We start from the raw sequence: 27,999 nt of genomic DNA, 5'->3' as shown, positions 1-27,999 counted from the left end.
GTGATGGTACGACCGACTTACAAGTCCTTTACACTGATGCGGCAAGCTACCCAGAGAAATAAGCCATGTGTTTAGCCATGATAGACGACACAGACGCCCTTGTGGAGTCTGCCACACTTCGCACTACAGACAGTGGTTTGGCAGAGGAGGGAGCTCTCGCTCTGGCAATTGTTCACGCTACGACCCTGTCACATGACTCCCCTGTCACTGTTGTAACATATTCACAGGCTGCTTGCCGTGCTTTCGCTCAAGGACTTGTGGCTTCACATACACACTATATCCTCTCTTCTGTCTCACCGTCTGCATTACGTCCTGTGTGTATCCTCTGGACTCCTGGACACTCCACTCTGCATGGTAATGAACGCGTTCATGTAGTTGCCCGAGAGCTGATTGGCCGGCCACCATTGGAAGAGCTGTCAAATCCAGATGACGCATCGACAGAGCCACTAAACTACAACGCTACGCTGGAGTACTACCGACAGAACCGTTATACGTATCCTCCCCCTCATCCCTCACTTAACAGAGCAGATGTTGTCGCTTTGCGGCAACTACAGGCCAATTCATTTCCTTGCCTCTATATGCTAAATCGCTTTCATCAATCTCTCTACCTACTGCCCTTTCTGTGGAACACCGACAGTGTTCCACTCCACGAGGGAATGCTCTGCTCCACAGGGCGTTCCTCCCATTCGCAACCCCACCCCTTCCTCTTGGGAGTCTGCACTGCTCAGCTTACGCCGGCAGAAACAGCAGCAGCTGGTCTAGCGGGCTCGCATGGTCGCGCAAGGCAATCGAGCCCTGGACTGAGGGCCCCACCCAAGGAAGACTCAGTGTGCATTTGTTATTAATAAATGTTTATTCTCTCTTTCTAGCCAAGAGACTCTTAAAGAGGCACTTCAGGAAGTGTGCTGCATTTTTCATTCAGATAAAACCTGCAACACTTGAACGACTGCTGTCACCAAAGTTTTGAACTCAAGATTTTTGTGGTGCCCAATAATTCTGCATGTGCACCTAGGTACCTCTGACGAAGTATGAGTGGCTAACATTTCCTATAACGTGTTTTAGTATGGTTTCGAAGTAAGCGCGAGTGCTCATCTAATCACCTGAAGACATCATCATCATCAGTATGATGCACTTAATGGCTGCTTGGCCTGTCTCTGACATTTCTGTTTTCATCTGTTTCACAAATATTGTCGAAGTCACAGAGAGACAAGATTGCAGGGTGCACGACAAGAGTCTTCATTCCTCTCCTCCTGTGCTCTGTGGTTGTGCTGCTCTTTAGGTGGTTCTGGCTGCTTATGCAGCATTACATATTCTTAAAGGGGCCCTGCAGCACTTTTTGAGCATGGTCAGAAAACGCTGCCGATCGGTAGTAGAGGCTCCCGACAACACGCCAGCCAAATATTATAGTGCAGCACGCGGCCTGGAATTCACAATAAACTATCAAGGTCAGCTAAAAATTGCTTTCTCTTTTCTCGGCAAATCATGGAATGTGCCCGAAAATTATACGTAGCAAGCCCATCTACATTATTATTATTATTATTATTACTGATTTGTACAAACTCATAGTTCATTCAGAAAGAGAAAACACAACTTTTGATTAGTGATCCTAAAGGCATGCAGTGTATTGTGGAGCTGGCACAGGTTGAAGATGGCAATTCCCATACTTCAAACCATTAAGGTGTCTGTGTTGGTTTTAGTGTTCATATAGGACCTTTGTTTTTCTTTTTGTTCTGTTTCTCTCTGTTTTTAACTGTCATGTCATTTTGATAAACTGTACTGTATTTATGTGTGTGACATAAGTTACAGGAAAATTTATTATTTTTTTACAACAGTTCAACTGTACAATGCTGCTTAGTGGTTAACATGAAGACTTATCTTTATACCATGCAAGAGTAATAAAAATGGTCATTGGTGTATCTTTCTGTAGGTTTCCTTTGTGCACATGACAGCAAAGTGGCCCATCTTTTATGCTACTTTATGAAGTAGTGGAGACGGCCTGATGGTCATGAGGCATCTTCCATGTGAGGACCTGCCAGTATGTAGCTGTTATGTGTCTACATTCAGTACATCACTGAATGAAATGAAATAATTTTCACTAGTGTGGGATATACAAGCCCTTTTATATTTATTGGGTATTTATATAAGTGGACTTGGCACTACAGTGGCTTTTTTAAAAAATTATACTTTTCTTCGGCAGCTTTGGCTATTTGGATTCACACAGGGCACATTTTTTGTACCAACCTCGACATACTTTAGTTTTCTAAGCTCCATAGCATTGTTGCTTGGTGTATTAGATATAGATAACTGCCTTTTAGAGCCAAATATTTGACTCTTGCATAACTGTACTTTGCACTGCAGTGAATTTTTCATTTTACTTTTTTCTCTTTAACTGTATTATTTTCCCATGTTAATTGCACATTTGCTGCCTTGATGACATTTAGTTCTACTAAGCTGCATAGTACCGTAGTATTGCTGCTTAGGTTAGTTCTTTTTAGTTATTTTCTTCAAGCAATTTTGCTTCGAGGTACTGTGTCGGTCATTTACTTGATGGTGTAATGCTCGTAGGAATGTAGCTTCTTGCTCAAATCCACAGAGCACTGACAGTTTTTTTCCACTACCTTAAATTTATACATCCCCGCAGCCTATTGTTTTTATACAGTATCACTAAACTGTGATACTGCAAAACTGTAGTGCCTTCAGTTTATTTGCTTAGCTACGTCAGCTGTTCAGACTTCTGGTTAGTGTCTCAAATTAAAAAAAAAATGAAAGAATCTATAGTATTTATGCCAATAAATCTTTCCACGATCACCAAGGTGTCTCTGAGCCAGACACTGTGATTGATTGAAAGTGGAGAAGGTGCTCTGTGGAAAATTAAGGAACTAAATTTGACATGTGCCAAAAGCACGTTGTGCTGTACTTGCAATGTCTTCCTGTTTAATGCTCAGATGTGGGCATAAGCATTCTATGGTGTATGTATTAACCTGTTCTGTGATGGTGTACTGCTTCTGTAAGGAATTCATTGTGAGATCAATATAATTCAGGAGCTCACCATTATAGCATATAAGGAAGGACCTTATGCAAATGTCCAAGTACTATACTACAGGTAAAAATTTTCTCTTTGTGCAGGCTTAAAATGCACGCAGCCTTTCTCCTAATGCTCTGACTATTTCTGTTTTGTAGCAATGTCTAAAGGATTTATTTATTCTTTATGTTACTGTTTGTGTCAGAAAACTAAGTGCTCAAGCAACAGATACTAGTGAATGTCTCTATGTACACCTAGTATTTCATATCAGCCTACCATATTTACTCGCATGATTTGCGCACCTTGATTGTTCAACTAGGTTTACTTAAAAAAGAAAATGATTGCGTAGTTCGCATTCTCCGACCCGCCTGAGCTAGCCCGCAAATGTGGGCTTGAAGAGACTATGGAAGGACGCGCTGCACGTGTGCCTTGCTCAGAAGGGAGGTGCAGTCACAAATAAAACTGGCTGCAAGTGCGAAGTCGCTTTTTTTGAGAGCTTCACCTAAACTACAGTCCTTAGAATTGGCCCTGAGAATGAACATAGTCGCTGCCTGGTGGCCACTGGCTGAAGTGCGCCTAGTGTGGCATGGCCTCCGAGATTGCGCGCCGGCGGGTTTCTCTCAGGCTGTCCCAATTGCTGTGCTCCCCAGTAAAATATTTGCATGCCTTGCATGACTGGCTTCCACGAGAGGGCATGCTGAAGGAGGATACTGGCGGCAGTGGAGAATGCAGCAGAAAGCAGAGCGCATGGTATACTGGCATGCACAATGGTTCATTCGATGTTCGTTTTAATACCTGCGGTCTATACCAAACTGCGTAAAAAAAAATGAAAATGGGTGACCATAAATGAATAAAATGCTGTAACCTGTGCGTAGCTGATGCAGTACCAGCAATGTTCAGTCTAGACCACGGTGGCCTAGACATAAGGCAACTGTCTCCACCCTCCTTCTTGTCTCTTGCTTCTGCGGTGCGACAGGAGGTAGTAGTTAGGAAAATACTGTGAAAGCCTTGCAGGCAAGTGCGAAGCATTGTGTGCTGTGAGCTCAGATCTCGTGCCAGACCCAGTGGCATCGGCAACATTGCAAGAAGACAGCATGCCGAGTGCTGATTCCAAGTGTCAAGTTTGGTCAGCTAAGTTAGCGTTCCTCTCCAGCATGTGCTCGACCTTATTTTTATCTAACTCTGTTATGTTGAGGTGTTGTTGCGGTTACCTTGCGTGGATGCTTCACTGGCATTGTAGGAAACGGAGAGGAAATTTCGGCTTCGCCGTTGTGCACACACTGTGCTACCTGCTGATCTGTTCCTATGCTGTTTGTCTCACTATTTTCACTGGTGTGGCATCTGGGAATACACAGCAGAGCTTCAAAAAGTTCGGTTTCATATCGCTGGTTTTCTTGAATGTTGATGTGACCAGGGCTGCCAGAAGTTCTTCAGAATTTTACTTAGGTTAGGCACAATTTAGTCGCTGTTTTTTTTTGAAGCTGAACGACCTCGATTGATGAAAAGAGTTTATTGGAGTCGCATATTCATGGTGCGTGCAATGCAATCCTGACAAGCTAGTCTCACAACGTTTGGTTCCTCCGCGTTTTTGCACTCTAGGATACGGGCAAAGTATTATACTTACTCGGTGGTGCCCAGTAAGTGAACCCGGCACCTCTGAGCGCACAAAAGTGCGGCCTTTTAAAGTGCGTTAGTCACATGCATATTTGCATATGCCGCTTTGCAATAACTAGTTCTCTTTTGATTGTGGGATTGGCGATGATCAGTCGTTTTTGATATAGTGATCTGTTGTTTTATCAAGGTGACTTCTCATGTCACGTTTTCACAGAGAACTCGGTGGGGATGAGAAAAACACCTTTACTTTACTTAGGCTCTGCTACAACTAATTCGTCTTCAGCGGTAGGGCGAGTTCGAGACCTGAGTGTCATTGTGCCCAGCCTAATAATGGTTCTCTTTTTTGTTTCCTTCGCCAGTGCCCCCATACTACCCCTACTATACAGTTCACAAACTTTGAGGTACAGTGCATTTCTAGCTCATGCGGATCTTTGACACTTTTAAGAGCTTTGATATAGGAGACTCATATCTACAACAGTAAAACATACAAACAAACAAAAACGCATTTGAGCACAAATAGGCCCCAGCATGCACTTTGCCTCCCCCTCTCATACACCTTGACCTGACATTTCCAAATCAGTGTGAGGTCATGTAAAGACGAAAAATCATTTTTTGCTCGCCTCATGCAAGCTGCGTCAACAGCGCGGCAGTCTTTCGGACCTTAAACAGTGAGTGCCGCCGTGCAGAGGAAGAGCGGGCCATGCCCACCTCTGAAATGATGCTCATTCTGTGTGGTTAGGATGGCTACCTCTGAAATGATGCAAATTCTGTGCAATGGAGACAGCCGAAGAGAAATCCGCCGGCGTGCCATCTCGGAGCCACGAGTTTGGATTGCTCCCTGCGTCATATGCTAGCCATGTGAGGCTTGCATATGAGCATACTTCATGCTTGTCCTCAAGGGTCACATTGTCCCGCTTTGTTACTGCAAGTTTAACTGCTTGAACATTTGCCTAGCACGATCTACAGACACATATTGCCTTGCTAGGCTGTATATGCACTGCAATAAGATCAGTTCGTGCACATGCTGAGAGTGCAGTGTGTTGTCATCGTACTTTCCATTAGCCAGGATCATGTCAATGTAGGTGCCGCTTCTTAGTTGAATTACATTGTTAAGTGCACTTGGCACTGTCCTAAACAAAAGGAGCATTAAATGTTGTGTGAATGCAGTGTTTTAGCAACTCAGTTATAAATGATGTTTTGCATTATTGTGAGGTGTTTAACTGTGGCGCTGTTGCTGATCGGTTATGCAACAATCTTTAATTGTGCTTGAGATAACTTTTTATTGTACAGTGGTGGCCCCACTACAGCGAAATATTTTTGTCTAGTAAATTCTGACACTTCAGTACTTAAATCGCCCCTTAAAAAGAACAGAAAATAGAATGACATGGAGGGGATTAATTTTCTGTTGCCGTGCACAATTTTATTGATGGGTGAAATTTACACAAACACACTCGTGTGCTTAGATTTGGGTTCGTATTAAAAAATCCAGATGGTCAAAACTTATGTCGTATATTTTCATGCAAAACGTCTTTTTTTAATATTATCTTGAGCACTTTTGTGGCATTGTTATTATAGAGTGATGAAACGAGCAGACATTATCTGCTTGAAAAAAAAAAAAAAAAACCTGTTGTCCCATCAATAAATGAACCTTTTTTGCATCACTGTCATGCAGATTATCAATCGAAGAAAGCTGCATGCTTAACTGTTATCTTTTTATGCCGCTATTTGAGTAAGAACAAGAGCGTTTAAACACTGTCAGCCACGTAACCTTCCTGAATAAACTTATCAGCTGTCCCACGTTCATTTCATGAAGAACTGAATAGAAAAATTGCGAATGCATATTTCCGGTTGTTTTAGCTCATCACCCAAAAAGCATGGGATTTCTTTGCTTATATTTTTTTAGTATCAGAGACCAGCATGCATGATGCAAAGAATGAATTCAGTCGCAATAGAGCAATGCATAGTAGGCAGGACACATGCTCAACACTTACAAATAAAAATACAAGAAGCATGACACAACTCGAAAATGCTGACACTTGGCAAGCGTGAACATCCTTTTCAATGGCAGATGGCGTTTCTCTCTAAAATAATAGTAATGTTCAGCGAGCTTCACACATCCATTTGGCAACGAACAACACACATAATATGAATAGGGTGCAGTCAATGAACCTTATTCGCCTAGAGTGGGCTCACACCATTTAGCAAAAAAGCATTGCTGTTGTAAGAATACTGCTAGACGCACGCCGGGGTGGAGCAACCGTTTATTGGGCCTAACAGCACCGAGACAGCAACCAGCGGTTTCAGCAGCAGCTGCAGCAGCACGAGCCTCCGCCACAACAAACATCTTCTTCGTCGTTTTTAGAGCCCATATTTGTCACTACATTGACTCCCCGGTGCGAAAGGAGCCATCCTGGCGACCTATGCCACAGACAGGACTGGTGTGTCGTAGTGAGGTTTTAGACGCTCGACGTGCACAGTCTCGCGCCCGCAGCGCCGTTGATCTGTAGGTGGCTGAATAGGTTCAACTATGTAATTGACTGGTGAAGTCTGGCGCAGGATCCGGTACGGACCGTCATACTTGGGTATGAACTTTGAGCAAAGGCCTCGGGCAGACGATGGCACGCGGAGCCACACGATTGCCCCAGGCGCGTATGACGAAGGGGATGAGCGTCGGTCATGCGAGTGCTTCTGGCGAGCCTGATCGTGCGTAGTTAGCGAACGTGCTAGCTGCCGACATTTTTCGGCATATGTGGCAGCTTCGGCCAAAGTTGTCGATTCTGAAGGGTCTGGGCGGTACAGAAGGATAGTGTGTAAGAACGATGAAGGTTCCCAACTATAAAGAAGGAAGAATGGGGAGAATCCAGTTGTCGATTGAATTGCGCTATTGTAAGCGTAAGTAACGAATGGCAGTATGCGGTCCCAGTTCGTATGGTCATCAGAAACATACATGGAGAGCATGTCACCCAGCATGCGATTGAATCGCTCGGTCATCCCGTTGGTTTGGGGGTGGTATGCGGTCGTTGTTCGGTGCACGATGTTGCATTCGCGTAGGAGGGCTTCTACAGCTTCTGACAAGAAGCAATGCCCACAGTCACTGACAAGCTCGCGGGATGCACCATGCTGAGGACGATGTTGTGCAGAATGAACAGGCCGACTTCATGCGCAGTGGCCTCGGGAAGCGCCAAAGTTTCGGCGTAGTGCGTAAGGTGGTCCATGGCTACGATGACCCAGCGGTTTCCATTTGGTGTGTATGGTAGGGGACCGTACAAGTCGATTCCGATGCGCCTGAAAGGCCGAGAAGGACTAGGCAGTGGCTGGAGTGGCCCTGTGGTTGTGGGAGGGGAGCTCTTCTGGCGTTGGCACTAGGAACATGGACGGACGTACTGCCTAACAAAGCAGTACATTCCGCACCAGTAATATCGAATTCGTAGGCGAGCATACGTCTTCACTACACCTGCGTGGGCGCATTGCGGATCCGCGTAGAAGGAGGCACAGACGTCAGAACGTAGGTGGCGAGGTATTACCAGCAACCATTTGCGGCCATCAGATAGGTAGTTTTGCCGGTACAGAAGACCGTCACGGATGGTAAAATGGCGAGCAGTTCGCCGAAGTAAACGGTTGTCGGTACGTGGAGATATCTGAGACAGGTACTCTAAGAGAGACGCTATCCATGGATCCTGGCGTTGCTCAGTGGACATGTCGGCCTGTTCAAGTGAAGAACATTCGCAGCTGGAAATAGACGCTGCAACATATTCTTGGGGAAGTGGCGAGCGAGAAAGAGCGTCAGCGTCTGAATGCTTGCGGCCTGACCGAAAAATTACACGAATATCGTAATCTTGGAGACGTAGTGCTCAGCGAGCTAGGCGACCAGATGGGTCTTTTTTTTAATGACGACAACCAACACAATGCGTGGTGATCAGTCAGGACGTCAAATGGGCGGCCATATACGTAAGGTCGGAATTTTGTGATTGCCCAAACAATGGCAAGGCATTCTTTCTCGGTGACTGAATAGTTCTTTTCTGCTCTAGTGAGGGTGCGACTAGCGTAGGACACAACATACTCATCGAAGCCAGATTTACGCTGAGCAAGAATAGCGCCGAGGCCAACTCCACTAGCGTCCGTATGGATTTCGGTTGGAGCGTCTGGATCAAAGTGGCGCAGGATAGGTGGTGATGTCAGAAGATGGCGTAAAGACGCGAATGCTTCGTTGCATGCTGGGGACCACGCTGAGAGGTCTTGGTTGTCAGCAAGTAGCTGCGTCAGGGGTGCGATTATGGTTGTGAAATTGCGCACAAAATAGCGAAAATATGAGCAGAGCCCGATGAAGCTGCGAAGTTCTTTTAGTGTAGCCGGCCTGGGAAAGTCGGCGACAGCGCGAAGTTTAGCTGGATCAGGACGGACACCATGCTTGCTAACAACATGCCCTAAGATGGTAAGCTGGCGGGCAGCGAAGTGACATTTCTTCAAATTCAGTTGTAGTCCAGCGTTCGAAAAACAAGTCAGGACGCTTGCGAGGCAGCTTAGGTGGGAATTGAAGTCCTTCGAGAAAACAACAACGTCATCCAAATAGCACAGCCATGTGTTCCATTTGAAGCCTCTAAGGATGTTGTCCATGAGACGCTCGAAGGCGGCAGGCGCATTACAGAGACCGAATGGCATGACGTTAAACTCGTACAATCCGTCAGGCGTTACAAACGCAGTCTTGGAGCGGTCGGCTTCATTCATAGGGACCTGCCAGTAGCTGGATCGAAGATCTAAAGAAGAAAAGAACTCTGCTCCTTGCAGGCAATCGAGGGCGTCATCAATTCTGGGCAGCTGATAAACCTCTTTTCTGGTGATCTTGTTAAGACGCCTGTAATCAACGCAAAATCTGGTGCCGCCATCCTTTTTATTTCATCAGTACAACCGGAGAGGCCCAAGGGCTGTTTGAAGGTTTTATTACATCATGTCGAAGCATATCGTTCACCTGATCATCAATGGCACGGCGTTCAGTGTGAGAAACTTGATATGGGTGCTGGCGCAAAGGTGCATGGCTACCGGTGTCGATTTTGTGAACGATGGCAGGCGTGCGACCCAAAGAAGGTTGGTTATGGTCAAATGACATATTGAAGCGATTGAGTAAAGCCAGGAGTTGGGTGCGCTGAGCAGTGGGAAGTTTAGGGTCAATTGATGGGGAATGAACCTCCGGAAATGAAGTGGGAGTGGTATCAGAGGTAATGGTGTTTAAGTGAGATGATGACAAGTCATCAGGTAGGTGACTGGATGAAACGGAATCAATTCCTCAAGGTGACCGAGGAGTTCGCCCCGGAATAATATGGCCGGGGAAGGAAGCGAGTTCGTTATATAAATGGAGCCATGTGAGCTTTCTACGGTGACAACTGAGAACGGGAGAAGGAAGCTTTTGCGAGAGCCGAAGGTGTCGGAGGGGATAAAGAGGGCGGTGACAGAGGGTGTGTCGTCGCAGAAGAGTGGCACATGAACACAGGATAGAGGAGGGATGTGAGTGTCCGCTGCTACGGTGACTCGGGAAGATAGCGGCTTGAAAGAAGGTCCTTCAAACGTCGGCGCTTCACACAGGGGCAGTTCACACATCGTCGACAACTCTAGTTCGGCACGCGCACAGTGAACGACGGCATGATGAGCGCAGAGGAAGTCCCAGCCTAAGATGATATCGTGTGAACATGGGGAAAACACAACGAATTCGACTACATACAAAATATTTTGGATGACCAGTCGAGCTGTGCATGCCGCAGAAGGTTGGATGTGATGCGCAGTGGCCGTGCGGAGAGAGACATCGGAGAGCGGCAGCGTAAGCTTCTTCAACTTGCGGCACAGTTCACCACTTAGCACAGACACGGCAGCATCAGTATCAACGAGCGCTTTCGCAGGTACACCATCAATATGCACAGTTATTTCATTAGCTGGTAAAAACCGAGGCCTTGAAGGTTTCGATATATGCGCAGCTCTTGCCTCAGGAACTGCGATGGTCAGTTTTCCGTTTGGGTGGGTGGTGATCGAGGAAGCATCGAAGAAATAGAGCGGCGCCGTGGTGAGGGCCACCGATTCCTGTCCAAGCCGTGGCGACGTGGCGGCGACTGATACGACGTGGGTTGGAACGAAGACGGCTGTGGTGGCTCTGGACGATAGGAGTCGTAAGTCGCCTCACCAGCAGTTGGGTTGTAATCCCGACGACGGCAGTAGCGTGCTACATGACCAGGAAGCTGGCAGAAATAGCAAATTGGCCTGTTGTCTGGAGTGCGCCAAGGTTTTGTTGATGGTGGTGTGGGGTGGCGACGGGTAGGTGGACTTGCTGTGTAGAGGGGACGGGGCTGTCTAGCAAGATCCGTGACGGTTGGTAGCGACGGCGGCGATCGTCTGGCGGCCTCAGCGTAAATGAGAGGGGCGGAGATAGGTGGAGGATTGTATGTGGGAGACAGGGCGTCAGAAACTTGCTCTTCTGTTGCCTTGCGGAGCGTTGGGGTCAGTGTGTGCGCACTGGTCGGGATGTACGGCACAAGAGACAATTAGCGCGAAACTTCTCGGACAAACTGCTGGATTTGCTGCATTAACGTGGTTTGTTCGGAGGAAACGGTGCCAATGGTAAACCCCAGATGTAGAGGTCGTGTTGAGGTTTGGTTGTCGAGTAGAAATCCGCTCTCTCCGCAGCTCGTTGAAACTCTGATAGTGCTGAATAAGCTGGGCGACGGTTTGCGGGTTTTTCGCAACGAGCATGTGAAAGACGTCGTCCTCGATACCTTTCATGATGTGCCGTATTTTTGTCAGTGTCAGACATTTCGGAATCGATACCAGGGCAGAGGTCCAGAACATCCTCAATATACGAGGTAAAGGTCTCGCCTGAGCGCTGTGCGCGGCAGCGCAGGCGCTGTTCGGCGCGGAGCTTGCGAACAGCGGGTCTGCCAAAGACTTCTGCGAAGCGTGTCTTGAAGGTTCGCCAAGAGGGTATTTCTGCTTTGTGGATGTTAATCCACAGTTCTGCCACACCCGCGAGATAGAAATTGAGGTAAGCGAGCTTGTCTGTGTCATCCCACTTATTGTGGGTGCTTGCCGCTTCATACTGCGACAGCCAGTCTTCGGGGTCTTGGTCGTCGGTCGCGTTAAAAATCACTGGATCTCGCTGTCGTAGCATTCCGGAGCAGGTGACAGATGGGATTATCACTGCAGGGGGCTGGGTCATGTTGTCAGGCATTGGCGAGGCGAGGGGCTGAGGTAGAGTCCGAGAACGGAGTTCCAGTTTGAGACAACCAGCACTCTCCACCAAGTGTAAGAATACTGCCAGACGCACGCCGGGGTGGAGCAACCGTTTATTGGGCCTAACAGCACCGAGACAGCAACCAGCGGTTTCAGCAGCAGCTGCAGCAGCACGAGCCTCCGCCACAACAAACATCTTCTTCGTCGTTTTTAGCCCGTAATTCTCACTACACTGTGTACATTTGTATTAGGGCACCTCGATGCAAGCACCCTCTCAGCATGAAGACAACTGTCTTGCCTGCTAGCACAAGCGCCATTTTCTTGCATTCGCTGGCTGCGGGGCGCGCTTCAAAAGTGGTGGTTTCTGCTTGCAGTAGCACTTGCATTCTGCTTTGCAGTAGGCACTTGCATTTATTATTTTGCTAGAGTAGAGGATAAGAAAGAGTGAAGATTCAGTGACACGTCTAAAAGTTCGATAGGATTAATGAAAATAAAATGATAATTATTCTTTCTGTTACATTACTTGACAAAAGCGGGCAACTGCTTGTCGTCGTAGTCACACCGTCTTCATGAGCTTTCTGTCCTCGTGCTTATGTTTGGGCAAACCCTTTGTTTGTGCTATTAGTGTGCGTTTATGTTTCTAGGTACATGAGATCCCCCTTACATGCAATAGTGTTTAGATAGGACAAATGGGGCGTGTAAATAAATGACCAAGAGAGCATGAATGTCAACTTGACAATGGGATTGGGCCTAATTTGGCAATCCATTGTAAAGCCTGCAAATGCATTCCTCGTTTAAACGGGCCCTGTGACATTAATTAAGTGGGTTGTTATTGCGTCTCCTCGAACTGTGTAATGCACCCATATCATTGTACGAGCGGCAATGCCAAATACGAAACTATTATATTTTTGTTTCTACAGAGAAACCACACTGTTTTCAGATGTGAGCGACACATACAGGCTACTTTTGTGATCAGAAGGGATGCTTCATGAGTAGCGACATAGGCCATGGCATGCTTTTTGATTGGTTCAACGCCACAAGTCGTGCGTAATATTCATATGGTCCTTGATAAGCCACACTGTTGTGGGCTAAAAATTATAAAAGGATTCTTTATACTTTGTCAGATACAAAATAATTTCTGTTATTTCTGTTTTTACTTGTAAAAGTGTGAAAACAATGGCAAAATGATGCTAGGAGCGCTGCATGATGGCCACAACGAGGCAAGTTGTTCAGTGCGTCTCTGTAGGAGGTGTGCAGTGATCGGAAATGGCCTTTGACATCACTGGGAGAGTGAATGCGAAAGGGGACATTTTTCCTTGTCATCTGCTGAGGTTTTGAAGCTTGAAGGCTAATAAATTTTATCACCATGTACCAATTTCTATATTTCTTGTTGCGTTCATCTTAATAATCAGCACCAAATGAACTGCTATGCTGCAGAATGCAGGCAAAAATGCGTTGCAGAGCCCCTTTAAATCACATCCTTGGTTCTTGATAAGAGTGAAGACAACATGGCATGGGAGCTCACAGAAGCCTTCTTTATTAAAAAAAAAAGAGCCTAGAATGTGCCACCAAACTGTTGAAAATACTGTACGAATGCGAAAAGTCGTTTTAGAAGCGTTTAGATGAAAAACTTGCATTAGATGGGATACCTACCCCGTATGCCTGAGAATCAGAAGAAACGTTTTTTTAATGGGATCTACTGTGTTAACTGTTTGTAGGATTTGTTGCTGCAATCGTTGTAATTCTTTTGATGTACCTTTGGCCATATACACCACGTGTTATAGATCACATATCCATTTTTTGTTCAAGTTAAATCGTCGCCTACAAATTTTGTTGCTTTGACGTACATTATATGACTAGTGCAGTCAGAGTTCGAGTAATCAGTTGTAGGTAGGCGTTCGTCCGTGTAATTTCTTGTGTTCATCTTGTTTTCGCCTTGTTTCTTTCATTAACGTGCACGAACTAACCCAACATAAAGTTCTGCTTGTTTCACCATAATGCGCTGTTTTCGTTAGAGACATTATATGCCGGAACTAGTGCCTTGAATAGCATATAAATTTTTGTGCACAACAAAATGTATGAAGGACATTAACTTAAAACAATATGGCAAAATGGGAGCATAACACTTCGCATGTTGTTTGGCTCTCTCAAGTTTAGCTTTCACATTACTATGCTTGCACAAGGGTCGGTAGAGAAGGCTTTCGTTAAAGTAAGCGCAGTGGGCTCCAGATACTGCTTTTTTATTGAGAAAGATTGATCATATTTCTTATCATGTGCCTTAGGTCACTACAGCAAGTAAAAAAGAAAAGAGCTGTAAGTGCACTGGATCTTCGATGTTGGTCCCCTCCCTAAGAGGTACATTCGCTTACAGTGATCAAACATGAGAAAGCCGCGCTTTTCTCAAAAGCATGACAATGCCTCCAGTCTGAATACATAAAATGACATGTCTGTGCCTTAGAAACGGTCGTGCTGACACGCTGCCAAGATGCATACTCACATTGCATATACAAAATGAGTTCGTCGGCTGCCACTTGTCTTGCTTTATTCACAGTCCACAGGAGCCCTCTTTCTGGTTCTTTAGGAAACAGAAGCACCCTCCAGCCATTTTAGCATTGTTACTGCACAGGCATGTAACCAGAATTTTTTTTTGGGGGGCGGGGGGCACCTCCTTGATTTTAGAGGAGGCACTCCCTTGAAATGGTCATCCTTCAGTCTCTGCCATGGCGAAAAAAAAGTATGGGGGGGCGGGAAGCATGGGCCCGGTGTGTCGCCCCCTGGCTACATGCCTCTTACTGCATTGCCGTATGCACCACCCAGGCATTCTGCGCAGAGAGTGTGTGATGAATGGTGCTTTGCACATCTAACGGCAGAGTTGGCGTCATCACATGAAGATGTCCTCAGTGATGATGTCATCACATGAAATCATCATTTGGTCATACCTGAGGGGAACCCAGAGACACGTGAGGTGTAAAAATTCTGCAGTGACTCCAATCATCGAGGCCATGGAAAACCACGCTAGATGCAGAATTCTTTCATGGGGGCATGCATCAGTACAATCAAATAAGAAGAAGAAGAAAAAATAGAATGGGGGGCTTGTGCCTTCCAGTAACCTTAGGCGAATGCATAAGAGACCATATAAGTTTTCCAAAGGCATCATATTGATGAATCTATGAAAAAAATTCTCCTTTTATAACAAGGCTGTGACCTGTGCTTATTAACCAAGCTCAATATTTTGTTGGCATTATTACCACTCTGTAACGACCTAATCTTGCCTAGCTGAATTGGGTTTTTTATTCTAAAAAAACTTCAGCAGATCAACATACCTTGGGAATCAATGTTATGTGAAGCATGCAGAGGGAAGTTGACTGCATTTTAATTTTTTCATTGAGCGAAGCGTTACGAAATCATGCTAAAAAATTGGCCCCGTATCTGCATGTAATCTGCGAATGTCATCAAAAGACGATAGTTTTGCGTGTGGAGAGAGTGAACAAAACATTTATTTGATGTTCTGCGCAAGAAAATCGGTGAATGGTATTCCAGAGGCGCTGCGATAGAGTGCCTCGAGCGTGCAGGGGAGGCGAACAGGCGCATCAAGTCACGTCACAGGTGAGACATGAGCACCATCTGGCAGTTGTTTTTGGAAAACGAAGTGCGTGGCCCTGAGACGGGCATGCATGCCCGTCTCAGAGATGATAAGCTGCAGAATGCAAGGCGACGGGTAAGTGCCACCACCGTGTCGTCTTAGCAAAGCGTTGGAAACACTCGCTTCTTCGTGCAAGCGCTGCATGGTCAGTGCAGCGTGATAAACGCTACGGTCCTTAGAATTACTTATGTATGCCTTTTTTAGTAAAAGACGCACATGCAGAATATATACGTGTTCTTATGGTGCCCCAGATATGCACAGTAACTGCTTTTTAATTGACAAACGCACAAGTATGAATGCTGAATCTTGAGCAACATTGGTGGGCACTGCGGATGGGGTCGGCCGTTCGGAGTATCGACTGGTGCTGTTTAGAGTACCCGGTTCGCATTAAAGGTGGACAAACAAACAAATGGATAGACAGACAGACCAAAGTTTTTGCATCGAAGGTCTCCAAGAAAGACTATCGTCTTTAAAAGTGAGAAGTGGCCATAGTCTGAATACCTTACTTTCACAAGGTAAGAATTTCAGGCAAGAAACAAGGAGAGAGGGGGAAGAAAGCCACGAAGGGTTGATGTTCGAAACAAGAATTTAAGCCGGTAACATGACAAAGAAGAACTATTCAACTTGGGACATCATTTTGCGACGTGCTCGGTATGCGTGCACAACAGTAATTGTCAGCACCTGTTTGGCACTCTCACAAAGATGTACGCACCTGTACTGCAAGCCTCACCGGCAGTTGTCCGTGATATAGTCACCAACTGCTTGCTGCTGTCCCCAGCACCAAATTCCCAGAGTTCAGAAGCACTTCTGGTCGAATGCTTGAAGCTGGCCATAGACCAGCTGTTGTCTAGCTTTTGCCAGCTACTGTTCTTGTCTTCTTCAGACTCCTCGAAAGTGGTGATGGTTGATGGCTGCCGTGTTGTTCTGCCTACAGCAATATGGATATTAGCTACAGCAGAAGTTGTAAGCTGATATGTAGCACTTGTGCTTTGCAAGAATGGTAGCCCTGGACATCATCATCACCATCATCATTATCAGCCTAACTACACCTACTGCAGAGCAAAGGCCTCTCCCATGATTTGCCAATTAACCCGGTCTTGTGCTTTCCGTTGCCACGATACCTGCGAACGTTTTAATCTCATCGGCCCACCTAACTTTCTGTTATCCCATGCATGCATTCGCCTTTTCTAGGGATCCAGTCAGTTACCCCTAATGACCAGCGGCTATCCTGCCTACGTGCTACGTGCGCAGCCCATGTGCATTTCTTTTTATTGATTTCAACTATGATGTCCTTAACCCCGGTTTGTTCCTTGACCCACTCTGCTCTCCGCTTGTCTCTATAGGTTACACCTATCATTTTTATTTCCATGGCTCTCTGTGTCGTCCTCAATTTAGGCTGAACCCTCTGTGTAAGCCTCCGTGTTTCTGCTCCATAGGTAAGCACTGGCAAGATGCAGCTGTTTGTTATATACCTTTCTCTTGAGGGTTAGTGGCAGATTACCATTCATAATTTGAGAATGCTTGCCAAATGCGATCCACCCCATTCGTATTCTTCTAGTTATTTCACTCTCAGGGTTTGGCTCCACAGTTACTATCTGTCCTAAATGGACATATTCTTTTACAACTTCCAGCATCTCTCCACCTATCGCAAAGTGCTGTTTTCTGCCTAGATTGTTGCACATTACTTTAGTTTTGTGCATAATAATTTTCAGACATACTTTTCTGCTTTCCCTGTGATTCTGTTCAGTAATCATGGGCTGTAATTCACCCCCTGAGTTACTCATCAAGGCAATGTCATCAGCAAATTGCAGGTTGCTAAAATACTCTCCATTAACTCTTATTCCCAACTCTTTCCAATCTACGATCTTGAAAAGCTCCTGTAAACATGCGGTAAATAGCATTGGAGAGATCGTGTCTCCCTGCCTTACACTCTTCTTTATTGGGATGCTGACTCTTTCATTATGGAGAACTATGGTGGCTGTGGATTAACTGTACATTTCTTCCAGCATACTTATGTAGGGTTCTTCAATACCCTGATTTTGTAGTGACTCCATTACTACTGATGTCTCTACTGTGCCAAAACGCCTTTTCGTAATCTATAAAGGCTATGTATTGGTTATATTTTGCACATGTCTCTATTACCTGATTGATAGTATGAATATGGTCTATTGTGGAGTAGCCGGTACGAAATTCAACTTGGTCCTACGGTTGATTGAAATCGAATGTCGCCTTCATTGTATTAGCTATTATTTTTGTAAATGTTTGTAGAGAACAAATAGTAAGCTGATTGGCCTGTAATTCTTCAAGTTCTTGATGTCTCCTTTTTTATGGATTAATGTGATGTTGGCGTTCTTCCAAGATTCTGGTACCCTTCCCGTCAAGAGACACTTTGTATATAAGGTGGCCAGTTTTTTTAACACACTTTCTCCGCCATCTTCTAGGAGGCGTTGTTACTTTATCCTCACTAGCGCCTTTGCTTCTTTGCATTCCTTCTAGGGCTTTCCTTACTTATCGTGTCATTACTGGTAAGATGTCAAATTTCTCTGGACTATTATTGTTTCTCACAAGATTATCCTCGTTGTTCTGGCTTCTGTACAGCTCCCTGTAAAACTGCTCCGCCACCTCAACTATCCTATTCATACTGGTTTTGACATTGCCTTTTTTGTTCCTCAATGCATACATCTGTTTTTTGCCTATGTACAAGTTTGCATTCGTGGCTTTTAGGCTTCTGCCGCTTTTTACAGCCTGCTCGATTCCCCTGTACTGTAAATTTCCTTCTCATCGCCAGTTAATTGATTGCTTTTTGCATATCAGTTTTTGTCTTTGTTTTTTTAGATATACATGAATACGAGCTCTTACCATTTCATGGTCACTGCACCGGATCTTGCCAACTACTTCTACATCCTGTAGAATGCCTGAGTGTGCACACATAATGAAGTACGTGCTAGCTTTGTTGAATAAACAATATTTTTAAATGTATATACCGCACACGGTAGGACTACATTCTATATCACATTATTTTGTATGCATTCGCGAAAATCTTCGTGTAATTTGAACTCCCCCTTTACGAAGCTGCAAAATCGCGGAAAAAAAAAGTGCGCAAATAATGTGAGTAAATACGGTAAGTTGTGTTACGTATTTGATGGCTAAAAGATTTTAACCATGCTGTCCGAGAGAAGCTTAGAGCTGGCGCTTGATTATGTTCTTGCTGTTGTACTTGTGCATGCTGCTTTTAACCAGACAATCTCTATCTGAACTGGGAAACCACCTTATGCTGATGTAATTTCTATGACCTTCAGTGAATTTCGATGATTTGGTGTGGTGAATATGAAAATATATAGAACTCGTGATATGGTTCTTCAATAAAGTAGCTCAACAGAGCTGGTTGATGGGGCATAAGTGTGATGCCAGTATGTGAAGTGTTGTGGAAGAGTGGCAGCTTGGGATAGTTGGTATGTCATGATGATTGATGTAGCACAAACTGTGGACTAGGACAAAGAGACACACGAGGAGTTATATGTGGGAGCAAGAATAATAGAAAAGCAAGTAAATGAACCCTGCCTGCTTGAGCTCATGAGCCCCTTGATCTCACTACACTCTGTTTAGACTTTGGCTGCGCACTGTTATTTGAGGTCATTGTCAGTGTGAAATTTATATAACTTACAAATAAACCTTTGCTGTGATTCTTTCAAAAGGTTTTAAACATGCAAAAGAAGGTAGTTGCTTTGCTGAAAAATTCAAGTCCTCCTTTTGGAACATTTTTTTTTCAGCAATTTTCGATCAGGAATTGTACAAAACAGTGTAAAAATTCTCGATTAGGTGTTAAGTGCCCTCTCATTTTTCAGAAATGGTGGTGTTGCTTTTACGTAATGTCAACCCAGTTAAAAAAACAATTGGAACAAATTGGGTAATTTCCACTTGGTTTCAATTGGTTCAATTTATGAATTAATACATCATTGGGCCATTTGGACCAATTGGTTATATGCCAATTTGGTCAAATGGTGCAGTAGCATATAATCAATTGGGCCAATTGAGTGTATACCTATGGGACCATTGGTTGAATTTCAATTGGGTCAAGTGGCATAGTCAGCACATAACTAATGGACAAATTGGTTCAAATGGCACAGTAAGCACATTCGTCTGTAAAAGTGCTCAAGCTTGGCACCTTAGTGGAGAACCATGTTCAGGTAAAATTCCAAGATTAATCATAAAATTGGCCAGAAATTGCACGAATCTTAGCTGGCAAGCTGGCATATCGCATGTCACGTAGTTAGTTCTTTGATAGGATCAGGACCCACTGATCTAGCGAACTTCACATAGTCAAGGTGGGGAAACTCCAAATTTATTTGAACACTTGAAGCTGGTGTTGTTATAATGGGAAAATATCCTCAGATGAGCAATGTGTTTGGGCATATTCTTGTACACCACCTGAAAAAAATTAAAACAGTAATGATTCATCAAACGTACGCAATTACAGCAAACTTATAGATTTACCAAATAACATAGGCAGCATGAACCCATTCGTGTTTAGCAGTACAATGTTAAAATTACTCTTAGCCCAGTCTGGCAGGCACTCGCACAGATAATGTCATAGGAAAACCATGTAACCATTATTAATGTTCATCATCACGGCGGCCTATCATTTACGGTGCTTGGCAAGCCGACTCGTAAAAAAAAAAAAAACTGGTTGAATCTTGTGTGAAGGGGTTGCATTTCTATGTGTGCGAAATGCGACTCTGAAGGCAACCGTTTATTTTTCATTCAATACTACACTGACTAGATGTCAAATTAATTCACTTGCACATAATTGTTATAGCGCTTGCTGCAAAGACGTATGTGTGCCAAAATGCACAAGCACAACACAAAGGATGCTTACACTAACCAGCATATAGTGCACTTCACGCATTTTATTGCATACTGCAGCAATGCGTACAATATAACACAGTGCTTATAATAAAGAACACAAAGAATTGAGACAAACATTCCCATATACTGGAAAAATGTAAGAGCAATACTTACATGGAAGAATCAAAGCTGAGGAAACCACGTTGACCCTCGATCAACACTGACAAAGTGATCACCGCATGGTACAACCAACAAAACACCAAAAAACCGCTCGAAGATGTCTGTCTTGACTTGTGACACCTTCCACAGATACAAGTAACCAAAAATAAATGTCACATCATGATGTCACCAAGGTTCTTCCCGCAAACACGCTGCACGATAGAACATGCCGCACACACACACGGAAAGAGAGCATTCGTGACTAGGCGCACAATGTGCGAAACTGCCAAACCTACGGTGTGATAATAATATTTGACTGCCATCTGCAATGTTGTTACCTGTAAATAAAAAAAAAATGCAGCTTACTTTTTATTGTAATATTTATATTATAAAACATAGTATTATTTCACACTTGTATCTGAAACCATAAAAAAAAGATACGTGACTAATGCCACAGAGATGTGGCTGAAGCTGTTGTCAACAAAAATGCCGGCACTGTGGTGTTCGTTGTGACAACACAGAGTTCACTGCTCTCCAATCGGGGCAGATAACGAGTGCTCACTGAAAAAAAAAAAAAAGCCCGCTTTGCGCGGGAAAGTAATTGTCCGTTATGCTTTAAACATTATGTACTTACGCAACTGCTCAGTATGATATAATGGCCAGTAGATTTCATGTCATTCGTGCACAAGTGTGCGGGAAACGTCGAATAACAGTTCATTTTCTCCCAGTGATATTTTTGCAATCTATCCATGCGGGGGCACCTTATATCATTGCTGTAAAATGCGTATCCTTTTTCATACCATTAAAATTCATTCAACCTACGGTGCTCTGCCTGACAATTGTATATCTAAATAAATGCTTATACAAGTCGCAAGTAAATGAAGTCAAAGCACTTGATCACTTAAATTTGTTGATTCATTTGTGCATGCAAATCTCCTTTGAAATTGCCCGGCCTAACTGAAAACAAGTGTTTCCATTTGGCAGTTCCAATTAAACCAAATGGCTCAATTGGGTTTTGATATTCCAATTGGAAGTGAGCTTCCAATTGAGAGCTTCCAATTGGTTCAAGTGATACCATTCGGTAATTTCAGTTGATCCAAATGATCTAGTTAGTGAACCCTTTTGGCTGAATTGGAATTGAACACATCACCTTGAACCATTTGGAAATTTCAAATGGTCCTTTTGGAAATACCAATGGCCTAATTGGAAATCACTATTACCATTTGGGCCCATTGATATTTCCAAATGATTCCAATTGTTTTGTTTTTTTCAACTGGGGAGCCTGAAGTTTGAAAGAGCAGCCAGCCACTTTAGTTATCAATTAAGTTTCAAAATTGTTTTCAAAACAAGCACAACACATGGGCTAGACACTTTCCACTTTCACGAAATCTAAGCATGTCTGCCAGGTTTGCACAGTTGTCTTTTAGTAACATGAATTAGTCGGACTGCATTGCAAGTTAACCCGAAGTCGAGCAGCAATCCTAATCAATAGACAGAGAGCACAAATCGAGTCAATAGACAGACAGTACAAATCAGCGTTTATTAAAGAAAATACATCATGTGACTAGTGAAGTATGATACAACATCAGCAGGACAGATAAAGAGAAATGACTTGATGAGATGAGTGGAAGATGAAAACATGTACACCCATTCATGCACTGGTCACTCGAAGTATGTACAGGAATTTCTGGTTGTTCTAGATAACTGAAGGCAAAGTGGGTTGAATGAATACCTTAATTCGATAATAAATTGCGTAAAAGTTGACAAGGTTGAAGCAATTGCACTTTACATGTAAGGCACCATAGCGAAAAGTGGTATTTGATTGACCAAGACCATGGATGAAAACTTAGTGTTCATATTTTGTCCTGGTACACAATATGAAGAATTCACTTGACATCAATGCACGCTGGGTTTGTGATTTGCAGCTTCCACTCTGCTTCTGTAGAGCGAAAATTTAGCTTCTTACTGCGCCAGCAGGAATACAATAGAATGGAAGCCTCAGTTGATGTCATTGCCTATACTCACAGAAATCATTGAAGGCACAAAGGTAGGACAGCTTACCATGTATGTAGCTAAAGCTGAAATATACTCGTTGCACATGTACAAAATATTTTTTTTGCGCCATAGTGAAGCATGTATTCGGCAAGTGTTTTTAATGCAGATAAAATGCGCCGATGATTCGAAGCACGGTGTGGTAAATAAGACCTTACACAAAAAGCAATTGAAGTATATATCCTGGTTATCAAGTGCAACTCTTTATTTTAAGCAGCTTATTCAATATTATCGTTTTCATCTTCTAGTGTGGTATCCTTCTGCCGAAGGCGAATGCTGCTGTCATATTTGTTGAATGCACTTCACATAATACTGAGAAGAAAAAACCTCAGTGTAAGCTACAAAGTGAGCTGCCATATAACTAAGGTTCATTAGAATATTGAGGGAAAAGAGAAATACGTTAAACAGCCTCTATGTCATCCTTGCTGGTTGCTCCATACAGAGCAGGGGCATCCTTTGACGGGGGCTTTTGCTGCCGCAACTGGTGTTATGAGCACTGTCTACCATTTTCATGCCTAACTCGTGTGTTGGGATGTTGCAGTGGTTAGCAGTACTTTGTTGTGAGTGTCAGTTTGGAGTTCACTGAGTGCTGTTGGGCCAAAAGCCCTGTTGTTGTGTGGCACTGCACTCAAAATAGTTCAGCAATGATATAATATTTTTTGAGAGACTCACAAAGAAAGCTTATTTGTGGGGTGAAAATTAAGTGCGGCAAGTCGCAGCTTAGAAAACGCATCATATTTATTACCCCAACACTCTCCCTAAATAATTGTTTGTTCTGCAGGAATTTTGTGGCATGATAGGAGTGATTTAAACATATTTCTCTTATACATTATGTTTGAGAGAATGTTCCTTGAGGGAAAATGGTGTTGTATGATGTAATTTATCAGTTAAAATAATTAACAGCATTGAGTTCGAAGAGGCATAACACAAAATGCCCAGCTGATGTGTGCCACTGTATTCAAATCAGTCGGAAAATAGTTTGCAACTGCTACATTTTTCGAAAGAATCCATAAAAAAATTCGCAGTTCCTGGCAATGATTCAGTGTAACAAATGGCAGCTACACAAAAACTTTCTCTATAAACATTGTGTTGCTGTTAGCAGTGCAAAGACAGTGTTGAAAAACAGCTAATTTCAATATGTGAGGCTGCGCATACATGAATCTACATAAAGTCGCGATGAAGGTACCTAATAGGCACGCATGCAAGACATGAGTCAACATTGAAGTTTCTTGATGTAGTTAGCCATAAATCAGACAATTTTTTTTATTCTTGTTGCCCATTTTGATGTAGATTCTGTTTCTGTGTTCTTTTTCCTCACTTGTCAAGTTCAGCCACCTAGGGATGCCATTATTTGCTTTGTTCAAACATATTAAATGATAATTTTTTTAGTTTATGCTCTTATGCCCCAAGAGGTCTGCCAAGGACGTGCGAGATATAACGATGCATAATAAAGGCATTCATTTTAATCAAACTCTAGGGAGAAGTTACATATTTATTTGTAATTTATTAATTGGTTATCTTTGTTGTTGACATATCCTCAAGGAATTCCATTATCACTACGGCATAATGACTGTTTCAAAGCAGCAAGCTTCATTGTGCAGATATTCATGAAGAGCAGCAGTTCCAAGTGATACAGTAATTTGACCTTCTTATTTCTATACACTAAGGCTTGAGCAAATGCTTTGTTTTCCATCTGCACAGCAAGATCAGCCAGTGTCAAATGACTCAGTTTACAAAAGTACACCATGACTTTAACAAGCAATCACAGCATATTTAAGAGTGATGTGTTTCGTGGTGCTGTTGGACTGTAAACTATCAAAAATATCATTTGCATAAACATAATGACGTGTTAGCCTTTCTGTAGTATTATTGTTTTCACAAAGCTTCTGCACTGCCTGCAAACTCCTCACAAGCATGTTGGCTACATGTCTAGATTGGAGCAGGTAAAAGAATGGTGAATACCATGGCATATGGCGCGGTTGTCTCCACTCTGTATGAAGCAGTGGGCAAGGAGGACATTGAGGCGCTTTAAGGTATGATAAATTTATAGTAGTAACCCCATTGAGTATTCCGATGATCCCTTATGTGGACAGTATGTAATGTATTAATGAAGCATTCGATTGCAGCTGTGGAATTAACATTTGTGGAACAGCTAGCCGCAACGAGATGCCACTGTGTGGTGGCTTATTTTGTTGCCTCACAAAGTACGTCCAGCGTACATTGAGTGTCACACCTTGTCATTCCATTATGTGTGTTCGAAGCAACAACAACGTCTCAAAGTTGACTGAATAATGGGATAAAAATACTTTTTTTTTCACTGGGAAAGCCTCTTTTTTGTCACTTCTCTTTTGTTCTTGCAGGTGACATCATGCATAATACACAAATGTACCAAGCAGTAAGTTTTGCTAACTTCAGTAGTTTTTGAGGAGTATTAGCAGGCTAGAAACCCACATTCCAGGCTGACCTGTCTTCCTTCTTCTCATTAAACACCTTCTCCTTCTTCAGTAGTTCAAAGGGGTCAGTAAACAGGCTCCGACTTTTGTTTTACGCCTATCAAACAAGGTCGGTAGTTTTTTCAGGAAGTAGAGGCGATCACATTTTGTGACTATTGGCGTGCACCACCGCACAAATGTCTCATTAAAAAAAATTATCACACCTCTCTCAGTTGTTTTCGTCTACTAAGTAAGGTAATCTTGTCCATAGCAATGCCTCCTATTCCCCATGGGCAACGCTATGTCAGACTATTTTCTTTGTTCGGTCCTCCGTACAATGAAGCTGCACCTTAGCCCTGGGGTGATGTAGTTTAGGACATGCATTTGTCACACGTGTTGTGCGATTACTTCATCAGTGCCTTGCATTGCACTTTTTTGCCACGCCACCCCTGACACCCACTGACAGTAATTGACATGCATGGGTGCCGGCAGGGGGGTGCAAAAGGGGCACTTGCCCCCTCAAGCCCTCCAACTTTTGCCTCCATACCCAAGCTACACCAGCCCCATCCCCCAGCCGCGATGCAACACGGGTTTGCACCCCCCAACACAAAATCCTGTCGACGTCCATACTGACACGAGCAGCATGAGAACAAAGCTTTCTTGGTCATTGGCGGAGCCGATGACATAAATCAGTGATGTCATGGTACATCCGCGAAATCCTAATGACAGGCTGTGCCTACGCCGCTCTGAAGTAGAGAAGGATTGGAAGACCTAGACAAAACCCGAAACCAGCCAAAGTGTTCACAAAAGGGTTGTTCTATATTTTGTAATTTTCCTGTTACAGCACTCCTTCACAGAACTCTTGAGGCAGCATGTTTACATCGTACAAGTACACAGTTACCTTTTCAATACAAATGTTAAACTTAGGGGTTGTTTCCTGGCCTTTTAACAAGAAAACACATCTCATTACCTGCTTTGAAAGCTGTGTGCCACGATGCTTGATACCACTATTTTTTTCTGTTTTTATTTTCAGCTGTTTAAAGTGAAGCTGAAAATAAAAACAGAATAAGCTGAAAACAAAAACAAAAATGAACTATAATATGGAAATAAAAACTTCTACTTAGAAAAACAAAATGCCTTCATGAACTAGGTTGACCCCATATTCGCAAAAAGTTCTTGCATTAGAATTGTTGGTTAGAAATTTCAGGCAACCATAATACTGTACATTATGTTAAAGGTAGAGCTATTGGAAAAAATTTGAGAGTGTGCATTTATAAAAAATGATTTAAAAATTTATTGCCTCATTTTTTTCTTTTTAATAGTATGGCTAGAAAACTCGATAATTTGTAATATTTAATCGTTCCATTAATTTTTTGAGACAGTGTGTGAGAAATGCATGGAAATATTATAATATAAGCACACTTTAGGTGCAGAACAAAATGTATTCCCTCACCTTACTGAAACCTCTGACCCTAGTGTCGGCCACTGTTCAGTTAATGAGTGCCATGACAGCTTACTGAAGCACCAAGCCACAAATGGCCTAGCTCATTCTTGGAAGCAATGAACTATTTATGTTCCGTCCTTTGGTTTTGGAACACTTATGAATATATCTGTCAGCATTTCTTGCAAAACACATGAAATCCCAAGCAACAATAAAGTAGTTTTAAAACTTAGACATTTTGGCTTCTACATGGAAGTCTTCGTATAAAAGTGGCATGTATGTAAATATTTCTGGATGCCTTCTAAAATGCATCTTCTAAGGCTCAGTGCTTGCTGATTTTAGAGCAGAATTATGCTAGCATGCAATAATTTTTTTTCATGCTAACAGTATTGCAGTTCAGATTATGCTAATGTGAACAGCTCTAGACACAAGGTGAACAAAAAAAGGTCATTATTGCTTTTGTCCTTCTTGAAAGTTATAAAGACAGCAGGTGCAGTTTGTTTTGAAAAATGTGACTCGTCACTGTGCTGTCGTTGAAGGCTAACAAAAAGTGCTTTACTTTGGTGCTTTGAGAAGTGCATTAATTTAATGGGCCTTGAAGAGCTGGCGCCATACCATGGCTAATGTGTCCCTACAAGTTTGTCGCATTCCATGGACAGTTGGTAACTTGATGTAGAGTTATCCATCTACTATTTGACACTATTTGAAATCCATCGTATAATTCCTCAAAATTGCATTGTCGAACCCTGCATGTGGACCACCTGTCATGTTTGAATGGGAGTTGCAGTTCTCACAAGCATATTCTGTGTGCTGTTCTAAAGCGTATGCTCATAGATTTAAAACGGAAGTTTAGGGGAAAATGCAGGCATGAAGTGATGAACTGAATGTCACAGTGTCATTTCTTGTTCAAAGGTATTTTCGTTACTGTTGTAATGATGTTTCAAATGATCATCTGTGTTTTGGGAGGTTAAACCCCACATATCAATTAATGAGACGATCATGTGGTGCCTAGTTCGCCTGCTGTGCTGACTTACGACTGAAAGCAATAAAACTATGGTACACCATATCGAAGGATTTCAATCTGATTTGACCATCTGTGGTTGTTTAAAATGCACAGTGAAGGGTAATTACCGTCTTGTTTTCACATTCCGCCCCGGTCGAAATGTGTTCTCTATGCTAAGCACCCTCATGCTAAGCTTTCAGTGCAGGGATGGTGGAATCTGCCCAAACATGTTTAGAGGTGCTGTCAGACACACGCATGGAGCAAACACTCGGCTATGAACGCTTGTGAATATAGGGTCTAAAGGTGGGTGGACTTCGGTCCTTGGCTGTGTAACCCTTCAGCTCCGTTGGACTCCTTAGTCGGCTTCTCGCTGATCCCGATGTGGGCTACCTGGCTTCCGGTGGCAAGTCGCTGAGCCGACGGATCTTCAGCCAACAGCAATTTTCCTGCAACTGCTGATGTTGCCGTGGTCAGGAACTGTGTGGTAGGTGCCTCAAAGAGCAGGTGAAACACGTAGGCACCGCTGTACGACAGCACCGTCACCACGATGAACTCGCACATCTGCATGTTGAGAGTGTA

At 43.4% G+C, this 27,999-nt stretch overlaps 2 protein-coding genes across 11 annotated transcripts in view; one reads left to right on the top strand and one right to left on the bottom strand.

The window, feature by feature from the left end:
- tst (superkiller complex helicase subunit twister) overlaps positions 1-27,483 on the top strand; it is a 220,426-nt gene extending 192,943 nt beyond the window's left edge. For 7 of the 9 annotated variants that reach the window (XM_075879182.1, XM_075879184.1, XM_075879180.1 and 4 more), the window contains one exon: positions 1,928-18,887. The gene's annotated coding sequence lies outside the window, so the exon portion shown is untranslated. Of the gene's footprint in view, positions 1-1,927; positions 18,888-24,904 lie in introns of those variants that run through there. The other 2 variants (XR_012887328.1, XM_075879179.1) reach the window with 2 other exon arrangements.
- Positions 22,014-27,999, bottom strand: part of LOC119162204 (nose resistant to fluoxetine protein 6) — a 103,089-nt gene continuing 97,103 nt past the window's right edge. For both annotated transcript variants that reach the window (XM_075879186.1, XM_075879187.1), the window contains exon 14: positions 22,014-27,981. In XM_075879186.1, the coding sequence (XP_075735301.1) occupies positions 27,718-27,981 (264 nt within the window). In that variant the 3' untranslated portion in view covers positions 22,014-27,717. The remainder of the gene's footprint in view (positions 27,982-27,999) is intronic.

The sequence above is a fragment of the Rhipicephalus microplus genome, chromosome X, assembly GCF_043290135.1.
Source record: "Rhipicephalus microplus isolate Deutch F79 chromosome X, USDA_Rmic, whole genome shotgun sequence".
NCBI lineage: Eukaryota > Metazoa > Arthropoda > Arachnida > Ixodida > Ixodidae > Rhipicephalus > Rhipicephalus microplus.
The sequence above is the reverse complement of the archived record's forward strand: the minus strand, read 5'-3'. Positions and strand labels throughout refer to the sequence as shown.